General features: G+C 39.9%; 1 protein-coding gene across 7 annotated transcripts in view; it reads left to right on the forward strand.

Annotated features, from left to right (window-relative positions):
• Positions 1 to 13,114, forward strand: part of TBC1D5 (TBC1 domain family member 5) — a 535,195-nt gene that overhangs the window by 503,329 nt on the left and 18,752 nt on the right. For all 7 annotated transcript variants that reach the window (XM_041733756.1, XM_041733755.1, XM_041733751.1 and 4 more), the window contains one exon: positions 5,118 to 5,217. In XM_041733756.1, the coding sequence (XP_041589690.1) occupies positions 5,118 to 5,217 (100 nt within the window). The remainder of the gene's footprint in view (positions 1 to 5,117; positions 5,218 to 13,114) is intronic.

The raw sequence follows: 13,114 nt of genomic DNA on the forward strand, positions 1-13,114 counted from the left end.
AAATCCAAACTAAACTAATATATAAGATAAATGGGATGTTTTTAAGCCAGGAGGCAGTGCATTCCTAGTGCCCTTTGTCTACTCTGGGCCTCCAGCACCCCCACTTGGTAGCCACATGCAAGGAAAAACTTGGGCTTCTGGCAGCCTCTGGCCCCTGTACAGTTTTGAGCTCATCCAGCTGGGATTGTGTCTGTCTAGCACTGAAAAAGTGACTTGTTCAATAGAGGTGACAGGAGACAGGGACCAGGATTTCCAAAAGAATTACTCTTATTTCATTATAGGAGTTGCATGTGCTCTATCTCATACACTAATTTATATAACACTCCTATTCCAGCTACAAGATTATAAACTCCTTGGAAGCAAAGTGTCTAATTTAGATGTTCTCCAAAGAGTGCTGAATTGAGCCCCAAATCGGGTGAGGATTACTTAGGGTTACATGACTTGTTAATGGCGGGACTAGAAATAGAATTCAGATTTCCTCGTGCCATATAACAATATACCAGTCTAGAGTTCTGTCCGTTGTAGCACTATTTCAGTTATCCATTGCTGCATAACACACTAATCCGAAATTCCACTCCCTAAAACAGCAGCACTGCTGTTTCTCATGGGATTATGGTCAGGCATTTGGTTGGGCTGTTCTGCTTCATGTGATGTTGACTGAGTCGCCCACTTAGCTTGCTTCAGATGAATTGGGCTAAAAGGTCCTGGTAGATTTCATTTACATGTCTGGAACCTCAGTGCTTCTCTCATGGCCTTTCTCTACATATTTTTTCTCCTCTTTCAGTATTCTAGCCTGAACTTCTTTACAAGTTGGTACCTCTTTTCCTCTAGCAGATGATAAGCAGAAGTAAGCAGAAGTTGGCCAGCCTCTTAACACTAGCCTAGAACTGGCACAGTGTGACTTTTACTACAATCTCTGGGTCAGGGCAAGTCACCAGGCCAGCCCAGATTCAAGGGGAGGGGAAACAGATACTACTACTACCTCTTGATGAGAGGAACAGCATACATAGAGGGAGGGAAGGAATTGACAGTGGCCGTCTTAGAGACGAACCATAACCATAGTCAACCAGCAGATGTAGCCTTCTCTCCGTAATTTCTAGCACCCTGATAGATTAGGAAAAACTTAAGCCTTTGCAGAAACAAAGGAGAAAAGAGAGAATAAAGATGCCCTGAAACACTCCATCCCTTTCCATCTCAAAGTCCAGCCAGAGAGTTAGGAAAGTGGCACCTGCCTACCCACCTACCCCTCTGATCCTTCCTTGGCTGAGTCTTCTGGTCATTATTTGAGCACCAGAGTAGAAGCTGCTGCACTTTGTGCTGTATGTAAAGCACAATTAGTGCTTATATATCCTACAGTGGGCATTTTACAATAATTTGGTTTCAGAGCTACTGCTAGCTCTAAAATTTGGTTTTCTGTGTCAGGCTTTTAAATGCATATTTCTAAGGGCTCATTCTCTATGCAGTAGTTAAAAACAATGCTTTTCAGTGTTGCATTGTGTTTTGCTAAAACATAATACACCTACAAGTAACCTTTTCAACTATTTATTTCCATCTATAAGTCAAATTATACTCAGTCGCTAAGAAAAAAGCATATCTCATTAAGTTTCTTCTGCTTTCTTTTCAACAACACAGATTTTTATGTGAAAGAACTAGCACCTAAGACTGGAAAATCAATTTTCTAGCTTCTTGCACCTCTGGCAACATCCTTTCTTTGTATTCTAATGAACTTGGTTTAAAATTCCTATAGAATGAGGATTATAGGCATACTTCATCTTATTACACTTTGCAGATACTGCATTTCTTATAAATCGAAGGTTTGTGGCAATCTTGAATCAAGCACGCCTATCTAATGGCACCATTTTTCCAACAGCATTTGGTCAGTTTATGTCCCTGGGTCACATTTTGGTAATTCTCACCATATTTCATTCAAACTCATTCATTACTAATGTATTTGTTTGGTAATCTGTGATAAGTGATCTTTGATGTTACTATTCTAAGTATCTGGGGGTGCCACCAACTGCACCCATTTAAGACAATAAACTTAATAAATGTGTATTCTGACTGACTAACCATCTCCCCACCTGCCTCCCCCTCCTTGGGCTCCCTATTCCCTGAGACACAATATTGAAATTAGGCCAATTAATAACCCTACAGTGACTTCCAGGTGTTCATATGAAAGGAAGAGTCACACATCTCTCACTTTAAATCAAAAGCTAGAAATCGTTAAGCTTAGTGAGGGAGTGGTGTTGAAAGCTGAGATAGGCTGAAAGCTAGCCCTCTGGTGCCAGACAGTTAGCCAAGTTGTGAATGCAAAGGGAAAGTTTTTGAAGGAAATTAAAAGTGCTGCCCCAGTGAACATATGAATGATAAGAGAAACAGCATTATTGCTGATATGGAGTGCTCTGGATAGAACAAACCAGTCACAACATTCCCTTAAGCCCAGGTCTAATCCAGAGCAGGGTCCTGACTCATTTCAATTCTGTGAAGGCTGAGAGGTGAGGAAGCTGCAGAGGAAAAGTCTGAAGCCAGCAGAGGCGGGTTCACGATGTTTAAGGGAAGAAGCCATCTCCGTAACATCAAAGTGCAAGGTGAGCAGCAAGTGATCCAGAAGATCAAGCTAAGATAATTCATGAAGGTGGCTGCGCTAAACAGCAGATTTTCATTGTAGATGACACAGCCACCTCTGGGGAAAAGATGCCATGTAGGACTTTCATAGCTACAGAGAAGGAGTCAGTGCCTGGCTTCAGAGCTTCAGGGAACAGACTGATTCTCATTAGGGGCTAATGCAGCTGGTAACTATAAGTTGAGGCCATTGCTCATGGACCATTCTGAAAATCCTGGGGCCCGTAAGAACTGTGCCAAATCTCCTCTGCCTTTCCTCATTAAATGGAACAACGAAGCCTGAATGACAGCACATCTATTTATAACATGGTGTACTGAATATTTTAAGCCCACCCCCGAGACCTCCTGCTCAGAAAAAAGAAAAATTCCTTCGAAAATATTACTGTTCATTGGCAGTGCACCTGGTCACCTGAGAGCTCTGATAGAAGTGGACAATAAGATTAATGTTGTTTTCTTGCCTACTAATACAACATCCGTTCTGCAGTCCATGGATCAAGGAGCAATTTTGACTTTTAAGTCTTATTATTTAAGAAATACATTTCATAAGGCTCTAGCTGCCATTGATAGTGATTCTTCTGGTGGATCTAGGCAAAGTAAATTGGAAACCTGGAAAGGAGGCACCTTTTGGATGCCATTAAAAACATTAATGAAGCATAGGAAGAGGTAAAAATATCAAAATTAACAGGAGGTTGGAAAAAGCTGATTCTAACACTCATGGATAACTTTGAGAGGTTCAAGACTTCAGTGGAGGATGTAACTGCAGATGTGGTGGAAATTCAAGAGAACTAGAATTAGAAATGGAACCTGTAGCTGTGACTAAATTACTGCGATCTCATGATCAAACTAACGGATGAGGAGTTGCTTCTTATGGGTGAGCAAAGAAAGTGGTTTCTTGAGATAGAATCTTTTCCTGGTGCAGATGCTATGAAGACTGTTGAAACATAAACTTAGTTGATAAAGCAGCAGCAGGGTTTGAGAGGATTGACTCCAATTTTGAAAGAAGTTCTCCTGTGAGTAAAATGCTATTAAACAGCATCACATGCTACACAGAAGTTGTTCATGAAAGGAAGAGTCCGTCAATATGGCAGACATCATTGTTATCTTATTTTAAGAAATTGCCACAGTCACCCCAGGTGTCAGCAACCACCACTGTGATCCATTAACATGGAGACCAGAGTCCTTACCAGCAGAAAGCTCAGATGATGGTTAGCATTTTTAGCAATAAAGTTTTTTTTTTTTTTTTACAGTTTCTATTCTTAAGTAATCTCTATATCCAACATGGGGCTTGAACTTAAAACCCTGAGATCAAGAGTCTTATGTTCTATTGGCTAAGCCAGCCAGGTGCCCCATAATAAAATGTTTTTAAATTAAGGTATATACATTGTTGTTTCAGACATAATGCTAATGCACACTTAAATGACTATAGTATGATATAAACATATCTTTTTCTTTTTACATTTATAAACACAACTTTTATATGCACTGGGAAACCAAAAAATTCATTTCACTCACTTTATTGTGATACTGTTTATTGCAGTTCTCTGGAACCAAACCCATAAGCTCTCTAGGGTATGCCTGTATTCTCTTGCTCTGAAAAAAATTCTCTTAATCTTCCAAATTTCCTTGGGAAATTTTTTTGCATGTAGGTTTTTTTCTTAAAAAATGACTTTGTTGTTGTTGTTATAGTTAGATTGTCTTTTACCACATAGATAATTATTCAACCCAGAGTATTTTTTCCCTAGAAACAATCACATAAATAAAATTCTCTTGTGTCATATCAAAAGAGGAAATGTAAGAGCAGCTATTTATGGGCTGTAGGGGCAAAGCTTTTCCAAGTGCTTTGGGAAATCTTACATTTTAGGAGATTATCATTGTCTCTGGTTCCCTAAATGTGCGTGAGGAAATGTAATGTTCTTGTACCCATCTGCCTGAAATTGCATTTATACTCCAGTTTGTATGGCCCAGTTATTGAAGATATTGCATGGCCTTTTTTTTATACAGGGTTGTATGGGTAAGCATTTACACATAGCACAAAGCTTGTATTCATTAGAAAAAGTCCAGATTTTTAAAAAATTCCATTTACCCTTCTCTTATTTTGCTGATGGCGACACTGGTGGGTTTGCTCTTATTTCTTTGCTATTTTCTTTTGTTTGTCTACAACTGAAAAGACATTGTGCCTCTTTGAAATTGTCCAAATTGTTTGGAGAACTTTGGGGATTTTACTTAAATTTTTTAAAGTTTCCATATGGGGCACCTAGGTGGCTCAGTCAGTTAAGCATCTGATTCTTGGTTTCAGCTCAGATCATAATCTCATTGATGGTGGGATTGAGCCCCACATCAGGCTCCATGCTCAGTGGCGAGTCTGCTTGAAGATTCTCTCCTGCTGCCCCTTCCCCCACTCAAATGCATGTTCTCTATCTCTTTCTCTCTCTAAATCAATTCCTCTTTAAAAATAAATAAATAAAATTTCTGTATTTTTATCCCTTTCATTTCAGGAGGAAGAATTAGAAGCCCAGATTTCCTTCCTTCAAGGACAGTTGAATGACCTGGATGCCATGTGCAAATACTGTGCAAAGGTGATGGACACTCATCTTGGTGAGTGAGTTACTTTGGCCCTAGAAGTAATGATAGTCATAACAACAGTATCCGGTTGGCTCTGGGTTAAACTTTTCACATGCATTATCTCACTAATCCTCACAGCAGCACTGTGGTAGAGGTACTGTTACTATCCACATTGTACAAATGAGGAAACTGAAGCTCAGAAAGATTAATTAAATATCCCAAGATTATATCACTAGTAAAGAGAGTAGAAACTTAAAAGCAAGCAGTTTAACCATAGATTTCAATTCTTTTTTTTTTTTTAACGATTTATTTTTGTTTATTTATGATAGACATAGAGAGAGAGGCAGAGACACAGGCAGAGGGAGAAGCAGGCCACATGCAAGGAGCCCAACGCGGGACTCAATCCCGGGACTCCAGGATCACGCCCTGGGCCAAAGGCAGGCGCAAAACCGCTGAGCCACCCAGGGATCCCCCTAGATTTCAATTCTTAACTGCTATACTCCCCTCTGTAAATACTTGTCTACCTCAAACCAAAATGAAATGTTGCACTTTCAAGGGTCCCTGAGTGGTGCAGTTGGTTAAGCATCCGGCTCTTGGTTTCAGCTAAGGTTGTGATCTCAGGGCCATAAGATCAAGCCCAGAATCAGTATCTTTGCTCAGCATGGAGTCTGCTTGAGATTCTCTCTCCTTCTCCCTCTGACCCTCCCCACCACACGCACTCTCTCTTTCTCTCAAAAAAATAAATAAATCTAAAACAAAACAAACCAAAAAAAAAGAAACATTGAGCTTTCGAGATCAAATAGTCAGCTCTACTGTTGTGCCAACCTGTCTGTAATTACCTATGTGATCATTATTTTGACAGTGCTTTATTTTTTAAAAATACATGTGTTTAACCACCAACCTAAAATGCATGTCAGGACTACATGACCTTTTTTACTTCTGACTGCTTATGTTCTCAAAAATGTCCTAGTTTGAAGTTCCGTTTGCATGTGAGTCATACATATGTCACATTAGAAAGTCATCAGGCATTACTCTCTACATTTGTGAAAGTTCTGTATTTTGTATTAAAAATGGTCTCTGCTGGATCATGTATGTTTTACTTTAGCAACTCTGTACTGATTGCAGAACTTTATAATACAGACTGTTACTCTTTTTCAGTTCTCTTATGGGCATTCTTTCTTTTTCCATCCTTCAGTATCTAGTATCTGTAGTTCAGGAACTAGTTAGGAGAATAAAACATAATCTGTAATGGAAATGGCCAGTATTCTGCTCTATGAGTATGGACAAATGGCAATACCAAGTATTACAGGAAATCAGGATGCATCCCACTTCTGAGGGGAAACCAAAGAGAATCCACCAAAGCCCCTACCCCCTGGCAGGGGTCCTAAGAGTAGCCCATTTCTGGGGCCTTCACTGGACTCTACCTTGGACTCCACTAATCTCTCAGCAGTTAGACCATGAGTCCACTGCATGTGGTCAGAACAGCTGTCATTGAAGTGTAGCCTGAACCATACTGGCCTCTAGCAAGGAGCAAATATCCTCTTACGGTTGGAGAGGTGCTTGACCTCAGTGGCTGCTTGTCTACCAGCGTCTTCTAGGCAGCTGGCTGGGCTCTGTTCTAGCCTCAGCCTTATTTCTCTTCTCCTGACCACTCCTTCAGAGAAAAGAGCTCAAGAGGCAGAAATAACAGAAGAAATCCCAACAGGTGATCAAAAGGGTAGTGTCTCTTATCAGCAAGAAATGTTACCCTTGTCACATCTGATTCACCCTGTCAGAGTGGTTTATTTATATGCTTCATTATGATAATTTTTAAAAATTCATATAGAATGAAGTTCTCATGACTCTCATAGCATCCCACTTTAAAATTTACCAAAAAGAAGTGATGAATAGAGATAGTTTATTTATTTATTTATTTATTTATTTATTTATTTATTTATTTATTAAAGATTTTATTTATTTATTCATGAAAGACACAGAGAGCGGCAGAGACATAGGCAGAGGGAGAAGCAGGCTCCCCACAAGGAGCCCGATGCTGGACTCGATCCCGGACCCCGGGATCACGCCCTGAGCCAAAGGCAGATGCTCAACTGCTGAGCCACCCTGGCCATCCCAGAGAGATAGTTTATATATAAATTGTATATATTATGTAACTAATTTTAGTTAATTATAATTTTAATTTTAAAGCAAGTGTGTGGGCGGGTATATATGTGTATGTTTGCTTTCCTGGCTGTGTGGGTGACCTTTGTATTGCTTGATTTGGTTTTCGACCAAAGTAGAACAAAGAAGTGACTGAGAGAAAGATTTACTGGAACTCTAGAAAATCCTGTTAGGAAATTTCTAAGTTGTTTGGTCCACATAGCAGCTTTTAAAGCAGCTTTACTTAAGCCACAGAATTTTCAAAGAGCTTTTGCTCTGATTTTGGTCTCTCAGTCAGCCTGTAAGAGTATTTTCTCATTGCATGGGAGGGGGAATCACTTTAATTAAAGAAAAGCCCATACCAGATGTGAATTTTCAACAAGCCACAAAACTAAATTTGTTTTTGTGTGTACGTTTCACTTTCAGCCAGAATCCCTGCATAGAGCTGTCAACTTCTTTTCTCCATATAAACAGCAGGACTGCCTTTTTAAAGCAGAGTTGAAGGATGCTGCAAAGAATCCCTGGCCCCAGGGCCCACAGATGCATTTCATTTCACCTGCCTATTATAATATTAGTTTATTAAAGGGTATTCCTGTGTCATAGGCAGTTTTGATTCCAAGGAAAAATTAGAGTAAGACACAAAGACTAATTCAGGTAAAGCCCTTGATTTACTTTTTGGCTTCCTGTACTTCCTTTAAAAATGACTTTGGTACCCTAGTATTTTTCCATATGATGTTTTCTATTTTTCCTGATTATTAAGGCAACAAAATTGGAACAACTGAAAAAACCATTAGTAAATGACTAATTATAACTGTGTAATGCAATCTTAATACTAGATATTAAAATATTTTTATCAACATAAGGAAATGTTTGTGCTATATTACTAAGGGAAAAGATAGGTAGCACAGTAGTATATATTTGATGTGAAAATAATTATTAACAGTGATGGCCTGGATGAAAAGAAGATTATACAGGGGTTCTCCAGGGGACCTAATTTTTTATGTTTAGAAAATGCAGGAAAGTCTATAGATGGCTGAAGCACCTAGGAGGTCATCTTTAAACTGTAGGCAAGAGTCAGTTATAAGAGTATCTGGAGTAGTGTCAGGAAAGGCAGCCTTGTGTGGCACCATACAGACACAGAATGAGATCAGACTCTGTCACTTTTTGGCTCAGCCTGCTTAGGATCATGTCTTCATATATACTGTGGAGCCACAATCATCTAACTTGCCAATTTGTTGCCAAGACTAATGTTTTTAAAGCCCAACAGAGGGCACGGCCCAAAGTTGGGTTTTCAACACAAATTCTCTCCTATGTCCCCACAACTCCTAACTGTCCCTTTTCAGAGAAGATCCTGAGACACTCATCAAACCCATGAGCAAAGTGCTGGGTATTGATAGGTCTGGGCCCCTACAACTAGTTAGTGGGAGAAGTAGGACCAATACCAAATTTCCCAGCACTTAACTAAATATTCCTTTATCAGATGATGCAGAAAGATACAGGAATTTGGGATATGCCAGTCCTCAGAGGGAGGTGCATGAGCTCTTTGATCAAGAATAGCTTTAGCAGAACAGAATGATACAGACTCCTTGACATGAGCACTGCTGGGCCTCCAATATGCCCTGGGCTACCAATGGCAGCTGTGAGAACAGCATCAGAAACTTACTCTCGGAGTTATTTCTCTGGATCCTCTCCTCGTGTTAATTGTTTTCACTAAGTTCCTTTCATTTCAAGACAATTCTGTATCACCCTACATTTTCATCAGACAAGAAGTAATATTTTAAAATGTCAAGTACAGTTCAAAGCTATTTTTATAACTGATAGAACAAATACAGAGAAAATCCTCTCAGTTAAAAATTATATAAAGGCATCTTTTCAAATGGTCCTTTAATTATAGAGCTAATAACATCAACAAGTTATCGATTCTTCCCTTACGGTCCTGGAACCCAAAACTAAAGGAACGTTTGTTTTATCAAAATTCTAATTTTATTACTTCCACATAATTGAACTACTTGAACTCAAAGACTGAGAGACAGGAATTGAAAATACATGTTTTATTAAACCTAACTTTCCTGTCAACTTCAGAAGACTTGTTTTACGTATTCATTTTTCTGTTGCTATAGTTACTCCTCTTCCTGTCATCCTGACAGTTGAGTTAAAAGCCATTGCCAGTATTAACCTCTGTGGCTGAGCTCAGGCTATTTTTAGACTTGCCGTATCTTACACATAATTGCACGTGGGTGAGCAGCCCACACTTCTCTGATCTCTCAGCAGCTGGGCTGAGCTGCCAGCTGTTTACAAGGACTACAAGCTGCTCACCCTGCTGGACCTGAAGCCCACACCTGCCTGCTCCCAGGAGAGGTATTTCCAGTCCTCTGTTTGGTATTTAGACAGTGGTTTCCAGCAACTCGCCCCTTCAGGAGTGGTTCGTGCAAACAATGGCAGGATTAAACGCAGGGCATTAAGGGCAGTTAGGTTTCCCAGAGTGCTGTAGCTCATAGGATCTTAGAATGTTGAACATGTGGAAGCTCTCAAAGCCAACTCAGCAGTCCTTCACAGATGAGGAAACCAAGGTCCAGGGAGGATGAGAGAGACACACAGCTAGCTTGTGACACAGCACCATGCGTCCAGACCCATTCCAGTCCCTGGTTCTCTTTCTGATGCTTCTACTAGGGCCACACTTGAGTCAGTAGTGGGATGTCAGATCCTCTGCTATTTTGTTGCACACGTTGTTACTGATTTTACACTTGTCATAATATTTATGTAAGACTTAGCTGTAAGAGGAGGCCAGTTTTGAAAATCAGCTTATTTGCTTCTGTAAGAACTTTATAAATCTAATTTTCTCGTGTTTATAAAAACAACTTTTAGTGGATGTCTTTGGAAATGTTCAATAAGGCAGTTAACTAATGGCATTTGAAATACAAGGAAGGTAAATGTGATCACCAGACAGCTTCCTCTCTGTCAGTCACACTGTGATAAAAGTTTTCATAATTACTTTAAGAATTTGAAATACTGCATTTAATTGAGAGTAGCATAGTCCTCTGTAGAAGGAAAAGATACCTTCCCTTGAGAATCATAAAATGCCAATTTCTGATTCAGTAGGTATACTATGAGGCTTCAGGTTCTGCATTTCTAGTAGAGCATGGTGTTACTGGCCCTTGACAGTCTTCAAGCAGCAGAGAGCAAAAGAACTTAACATTATGTGGGCAGAATTAAATGAATATATTCAAAATCCTATTAATGTATTCCTAACTCTACTCTTCAGGCACATATGCAGCTAAACTGTGGGCAGACAGCACATACCTCCCCTGGTATTCTTATGTAGCCTTCAATCATCTGAAATTCAGTTCTTTTTTCAGCCTCTTTGAACTTGTTCTATTCTAGTTGTAGAATGCTCTTCCTGCCCCCACCCCAGTTTTATTATCAAAAGACTTGGAACAATTGCTTAACATCTCCGTTGTACCAACCCTATGCCTGTTTAGAAAAACTCAGCTAACTCTATACTGTCTTATCCTTTCCCAGGTGAAGCTACCAAAGCTTTGATCCCATGGCTCAGTATAGACTGTCAATCTTTCATCATTTTGCTTTCCACTTTCTGGCAGTCTCCCATTTTCCCACATGCTCTTCCACGTAGGAGGAACCCACACTGAATATTTCTCCCTCTCTTTCTGTTTTTAAATATAATGTCCAAATCTTCCATCTTTCTTAAACTGTCTGACTGCATAGCCTGTTCTCAGCTCTCCATACCAGGCTGCCTCTCCATGTCTTCTAATCCACAGGCCCTCTCCAGCTAATGACCCGATAGACAAAATACTTGTCTACCTCATCTTGTGGAAACAAGCTTGCCGCCAATTGCTTGAAAGATCAAGGATTTTGTGGCCACTACAAGTGTCTCATGTTAAGCATAGAGCTTGTGTGTAGGGGAGGGTGAAACCCAAGTTAAGAAGGCTAATGTTGGGATGCCTGGCTGGCTCAGTGGTTAAGCATCTGTCTGCCTTTGGCTCAGGTTGTGATCCTGGAGTCCCAGGATCAAGTCCCATATCGGGCTCCCTGCATGGAACCTGTTTCTCCCTCTGCCTGTGTTTCTACCTCTGTCTCTCTGTGTGTGTGTCTCTCATGAATAAATAAATAAAATCTTAAAAAAAAAAAGGCTAATGTTTGCTGCCTTGGGCTATGTTTAAATACTGATACTGTGTTAAATACTTTCACTAGATCCTCCTATCAGCAAAACTTTTATTGCCTAAAATTGACAAAAAATTATATCCACCTTAAAACCATGGGATCCCTGGGTGGCACAGCGGTTTAGCGCTTGCCTTTGGCCCAGGGCGCGATCCTGGAGACCCAGGATCGAATCCCACATCAGGCTCCCGGTGCATGGAGCCTGCTTCTCCCTCTGCCTGTGTCTCTGCCTCTCTCTCTCTCTCTCTCTCCTCTCTCTCTCTCTCTGACTATCATAAATAATAAATTAAAAAAAAAATTTAAAAACCAGTTCATGGGATCTTATTTGACTAACTGATGTGATTTTAGGACAGTCTTATTCAAACTGCCCTTCTATGTCATTGCTTCCAAATGAGAAGATCTGATGGCAGCAACCTAGGATATTTCCTTTTAATAAGTCTCTACCAATGTTTCTCCTTCTATTTTTAGAAGTACATCTTCTGGCAAAGGCATCTAACCATTACTGGAGCTTAGAGACTTTTTAAGTTTAAAAATATATGTAAAGTCTTTTTTCTGGTTGACCCTCAGCCATATGATGAACATGATAGATTTTGCTGTGAGGAGTCATGCTTCCATGATGCTCCCTAGCTGGCAGAGTGGTGAATCCTAAGAGAATCAGATGCTAAATGGTAGAGATGAGCAAAGATTTCTAATTCTGCTAATCACTCTAAGTTTACTTAAGAGAATTATTTATTGACAACAAAAACTAATATTAAGTGCAATACACATATCTGCTTAGTCTTACCCTTGGATTTTCCAAACTAAATATTCCTTTCCCTGTGCCGAGTTTAGAGTTTTCAGTCATTCTGACAGCTAGATGCAAAACAGGACCCCTGATTATATTTTCTATGTGATCTGCTTTTGCTTTTTAAAGAAAATATTGAGCATAAAGTGCCTGATTCAGTAAGTACTTGGCTCTTAATAAATCATCAGTGAAACTTATTTCCCTTCATCTGCCCCTACCACTTCTCGATCTGAGATCTGATTGATCATGTTAATATCCCTTAATTCTTCACCTGAGAAAAAGCTCACCTACATCTGTTCCTAAGGACATAAAAATCATCCCTATTGCTGGTGGGAAAGCCCTGTGTTGTTCATTCAGCTGGTATTTACTAAGTACCTGCTCTCTGATGTAAAAACAGGTTCTAGGAGACATAGTTTGGGATGAAGTGGAGGATTGGTATTGTAAAATTGAGCTCAGTGCATATGGAAGATGTGAGTAAAATTTCAAAGTGGAGAGAGAATGTGCCAAGGAAAATATACCTCATTAGAAATACCTAAAGTGACACATAGTGTCACATGAAACCAAGGTCCTCCCGGAGTGATCTCAGAAACACTGGCAGGGACCAGTGGAGTTCTAGAGTAATAGGGATATAATGAACAGAGTACCACATTTGGATCCAAAAGACCTTGAGTCCATCATTTGCCCATAGAACTGTGAAGCTTCAGGAGACTTTAGTCTTTTTATTTTTAAAGATTTTATTTATCTATATGGAAAAAAGAGAGAGCATAGAGGGGAGGGAGAGGGCAAGGGGAGGGGAAAGGGTCTTAAGCAGATTCCATGCTAAGCATGGAGCCA

This window comes from Vulpes lagopus, chromosome 19 (assembly GCF_018345385.1).
Source record: "Vulpes lagopus strain Blue_001 chromosome 19, ASM1834538v1, whole genome shotgun sequence".
Lineage (NCBI taxonomy): Eukaryota > Metazoa > Chordata > Mammalia > Carnivora > Canidae > Vulpes > Vulpes lagopus.